The sequence below is a fragment of the Chaetura pelagica genome, unplaced genomic scaffold (genome assembly GCF_000747805.2).
Source record: "Chaetura pelagica isolate M959 unplaced genomic scaffold, ChaPel_1.0 scaffold159, whole genome shotgun sequence".
In the NCBI taxonomy this organism is placed as follows: Eukaryota; Metazoa; Chordata; class Aves; order Apodiformes; family Apodidae; genus Chaetura; species Chaetura pelagica.
Genome location: NW_009954555.1, coordinates 2,240,100 through 2,244,742, shown reverse-complemented (window position 1 = coordinate 2,244,742; position 4,643 = coordinate 2,240,100). Strand labels below are relative to the sequence as shown.

General features: G+C 50.8%; 1 protein-coding gene across 1 annotated transcript in view; it reads left to right on the top strand.

Moving 5' to 3' along the window:
- The window catches only part of H6PD (hexose-6-phosphate dehydrogenase (glucose 1-dehydrogenase)), a 6,849-nt gene extending 2,406 nt beyond the window's left edge, over positions 1–4,443 (top strand). The window contains exons 3-5 of the mRNA XM_010005155.1: positions 1–43; positions 2,175–2,444; positions 3,086–4,443. The exon at positions 1–43 is cut by the window's left edge and continues 1 nt beyond it. Of these exons, the coding sequence (XP_010003457.1) occupies positions 1–43; positions 2,175–2,444; positions 3,086–4,443 (1,671 nt within the window). The remainder of the gene's footprint in view (positions 44–2,174; positions 2,445–3,085) is intronic.
- The last annotated feature ends 200 nt before the right edge of the window (positions 4,444–4,643 follow it).

The window sequence follows — 4,643 nt, the reverse complement described above, 5'->3', positions numbered from 1 at the left end:
GAAAGAGTGGAGATTGTCTTGAAAGAAACTGTGGATGCTAAAGGTTGGTGAGGCAAGTGTGCAGAGCTACAGTGAATGAGTGAAAAGGAGAACTCGCTGGCTCATGAATTATGTGAAAATGGTTCTCCGGGTGGTGCTGGTGCAGAAACAAGAGCAGATGAATGCTATGTTGCTCTTTGGAGAAAGAGAGGGAGTGTCTTGCACTTCCAGGTAGTGTTGCTGCCTTGAAGAAAAGATTCCCATTGCAGTTCAGCTGGGAGCGTGAGCAAAATCCCCCACCTTTTTCTGTTGCAGAGCTTTGGGGGCATTCCATCTAGCTTTCTATCCCAGATCTTGGTAAAAGGCACTGGGTTTGGGATTGGTGCAGTCTAAAGCCACTTCAGTTCAATGCTGCAATAATCTGGTGGTTGTAACAACAGCCCTTTTGCATTCCTGTCCTGGCAGAAACCAAGCTCACCCTGAGAGTATGTTTGTACTAATCTTTAGAATATGTTCTTGCATCTTTTATCTGGATGTTACTTGTATCAGTGAGTCGACCTGCGTCTGTGTTTGCCTGCTTTTCTCCCTTCCTCTCTGTGGTAAGAAAGAGCATTGCAGAGCCCAGGGTTGCTAGCATAGGTCCCCTGCTGAAGGACACGGCTGCAATCCCTCCCTGCAGTGCTGCAGCAGCCGCTCTGCAGTGCTCAGCAGAAAGCACTCTGGGCTAGACTGCCACCCACAGCACTTCTTGGGCTGTCAGGTGCCTGCAGTTCTGCAACATCAGGATTGCTTCTCCACTTTCTTTACCTCCTCTCTATCTTCCTCTTCCCTCCCTTCCTCAGCCACCACAAACTCAATTAATGCAACTTTCTTAAACTTGGAGTAATCTTTGGTTTGGCAGCCCAGACCTCGCCTGGGCCTGTTTGTGAGAGAGGGATGCACTGCAGAGAGGTTTAGGGAGAAGAGTTGTCTGTGCAGAGCTCCAGCTACACCCGGTACCCTCCCTGCTCTGAACAACTTTGTAATTTTTCATTTGATGTCTTTTTTTTTTTCCCCTCTGGCTTCAGCTGGCAGGCTGGCTCCCAGCAAGTCTGCAGCATTGATTACATTAATTAATGTGCCTTTGGATTAGGGCAAGGGAGGTGAATGTATCAGTCAATATGGGAAGCCTATGACTGTGGTGTAGTCTGTATTGTGCAGCCTGCTGCTGCTGGACTGCACAGAAGCAGGAGTCTGTTTGAGTCACTTTCTTTATAAGTATAATTCCTTCTCCCTCTGCTCCCACCTGCATGAGAAGTCTGGCAGGGAAAGGGAAGCAAGGCTTTGTATGTGAAATTTTGTCTCTCAAGGGCATGGCTCAGCCAGAGCCTTCTGAGGACATGCAAACTACGGAAAAAGAGGCAGTGAATAGTGGTTTTTGCCAGGGCCCAGCTTCAGCTGTTCTGTGGACCTGGTGTGTAGCTGTAGGGCTGCTGGGGTCCCTGCTCTGACTACTCTCCAGCTACTTTGTCAGAGCTTCTGTGTAGAACTGCATGTGGAGTCCCTGTGACCTGGGGAACAGAGTGTCACAACAAGGGTTATATAGGGGCCCTGCATTGTGCTGTACATGGGAGGTGTGAGCTGGATATTGCTGCCAGTCAGCAACTGCAGCTTCTGAAAAGCACAAGGAGTTCAAGAAAGCAAAGTTGCCTTCTGCTCAGTGCACTCAGGAAGTATCAGGTAAGAGCATTACTCCTGCTGCGTTTAGGCATCAAAAAAGCAGGATTATGTCTGGCTCTGTGGAGGACAGTCAGTCCTGTGGAAACCTTGTATCTTTCAGTAGCAGAGACATTTTGGAAGCCCTTCTGGGGGAGAGGAAGGGCTTAGAATCAAGAGTTGTAGAATGGTTTGGCTTGGAAGGGACCTTTGAAGGTGTAGTCCAACCCCCCTGCAATGGGCAGGGGCATCTTTCATTAGGTCAGATTGCTCAAAGCTTTGTCTAACCAGACCTTGAAAATGTCCAGTGGTGGGACATGTACAGCTTCTCTGAATTTTGTGGCTTCGAGTTAATTGTTAAGCCAGGAGAAGATGAGCATGGTGCAAACCAGTTAGGGCTTGTGCTCTTTGTTCTCCTTGGCACACACATCATACATGCAGAGGAGGCTGGGAGGAAACCACATCAGTTTACCAGTTTCTTACCTCCTCTTTGTCCCCAGGCCGCACCAGCTTCTATGAGCAGTATGGAGTCATCCGGGATGTGCTTCAGAACCACCTCACAGAGGCCCTGATGTTCCTGACCATGGAGCTCCCAGCCAATGTGAGCAGGACTGAAGAGGTTTTGCAGTGCAAGCTGCAGGCCTTCCAGTCCTTGCAGGGCCTGGAGAAAAACAGTGCTGTGTTGGGTCAGTATCAGGCATATGCCAGCCAAGTACAGGAGGAACTGCAGAAGGCACAAGACTACATAAGCACAACACCAACCTTTGCAGGTGAGGGTTTGGTCTGGGCCCTGGAGAGGGAAGTAGTCTGGAACTGAGGAGAGTAGGAGTTGAGTCCTTGCATGCTGATACCAGCTCCATGACTGTGGACCCCACTGCTGACACAGGGATATCTCCAGGCATCCACAGGCATGGTAACTGGGAGCTGTAGCAAGAAAATACTGTTGTCATGTTAGTTAACTAACAATCCTGTGAATGGGAAGCATTGCCCAAGACCTCAGTCCCATTATTCATCTCCGAGATCTCCGAGTTATTTTTACAAGTGGCCTTCAAACCCCTTTCCCTTTTCATAAAGTCAAGATGTTCCCTGCATCTGAGGGTAAAGCATTGGCAGTTCTCTGTGATTCACAGACTGCAAGGCCACATCTGACCGATAATTGTGCTCAGAAACTGGTTTCCTGCAAGATGAAAGGAGGCTAATGAAGTAGGATACCTGGGAGGAAGCACAGCAGGGTAGCTGGAGAGCAGTAAGTCCAGTAATGTTATGAAAGGGCTCAATGTGGAGCAAGAGGCAGAGGATGCCAAGGTTTCTGGGAGCTAAGAAAGAAGAATGATGGGTGGGTGATAGAGACCCCCTTAGATCTACTTCCTGTTCAGTTTCAATTTGGTAGATGAGCTCACTGTCCTTCCAGGTGTGCTGATTCACAGTGATAACCTGCGTTGGGAAGGAGTCCCTTTCCTCCTCACTTCTGGGAAAGCTCTGGATGAACGGGTAGGTTATGTCCGTGTTCTCTTCAAGAACCGGGCCTACTGTGCTCAGAGAGAGACTCTGAGGGACGCCGGGCACAGCCAGTGTAAAGCCAAGCAGATCATCTTCTACATTGGGCATGGTCCCCTCAACATCCCCGCGGTGCTGGTGAGCAGGAACCTCTTCAGGCCTGTCATGCCAGAAGGCACTTGGAGAGAAATACTGGGTCAGTCAGACCTGCATATTTTTGGACAACCATTGTCTGATTACTATGTGTACAGCCCTGTGAAAGAGAGAGATGCATATTCTGTCCTCATCTCCAACATCTACCATGGCAGGAAGGACTTCTTCATTACCACTGAGAACCTGCTGGCCTCCTGGGCATTCTGGACACCCCTGCTGGACAGCATTTCCCACCAGCCCCTGCGCCTGTACCCTGGGGGTGTGGAGAACCAGAACCTCTTAGACTTTGAAATGCTGAGTGGGGAAGTGGCATTCACACTGGCAGAGCCAGTGGAGCTGCTGAACCCAAACAAGCTGATGCCAAGTGACTACAGGACGATCCAGTCCAAATATCGGCAAAATCCCCTGGTCTCTGCATGGTCTGAGGACCTGATTTCCCAGCTGGCTTCTGACATGGAGAAGACAGCAAGCAGGGCTGTGGCACACACTGGGCAGTTCCACCTGGCCCTCTCAGGTGGCTCAAGCCCAGTGGTCCTATTCCAGCGGCTGGCAAGACACCATTATGCCTTCCCGTGGAAGCACACCCACATCTGGCTGGTGGATGAACGCTGTGTCCCTTTCACTGACACCACGTCCAACTTCTTCACCTTGCACAAGCACCTCCTCCAGAGTGTCCGGGTGCCCTACTTCAATGTCCACCCCATGCCTGTGCACCTGAACCAGCGGCTCTGCGTGGAAGAGGACAGAGGCACCGAGCTGTATGCCAAGGAGATCATGGCCCTGGTGGCCAATGCCAGCTTTGACCTGGTGCTGCTGGGGGTGGGCACTGATGGACACACTGCCTCACTCTTCCCTCACTCTGAAAGTGGCTTGGAAGGGGCTCAGACTGTGGTGCTGACTGAAAGCCCTGTCAAACCTCACCAAAGGATGAGCCTTAGCCTACACCTCATCAATAAGGCCAAGCAGGTGTTTGTCCTGGTTTTGGGGAAGGGTAAGCATGACATCACCACCCTGCTCAGCAGAGTGGGCCATGAGCCAAGGAAATGGCCTATCTCGGGTGTCAGCCCCAGCTCTGGCCAGCTGGTGTGGTACATGGATTATGAAGCTCTGCTTGGGTGATGCCTTCACAGTGTGCTGCCCTTACAGCCTGGATTTTCCTACATAATGTCCATGTTTTTCTGTTGCCAGCAGTAGCTTTATCTGACAGACTCCTCTAACCTTCTGGGAAGTCCATGGCTTGCAGTGCCTCTGACATTTGAGCCCGGAGAGAAGCACGGCTCAGTGTTCAGAGCTAAACAGGAGCCAAGAGCCCAGCACAG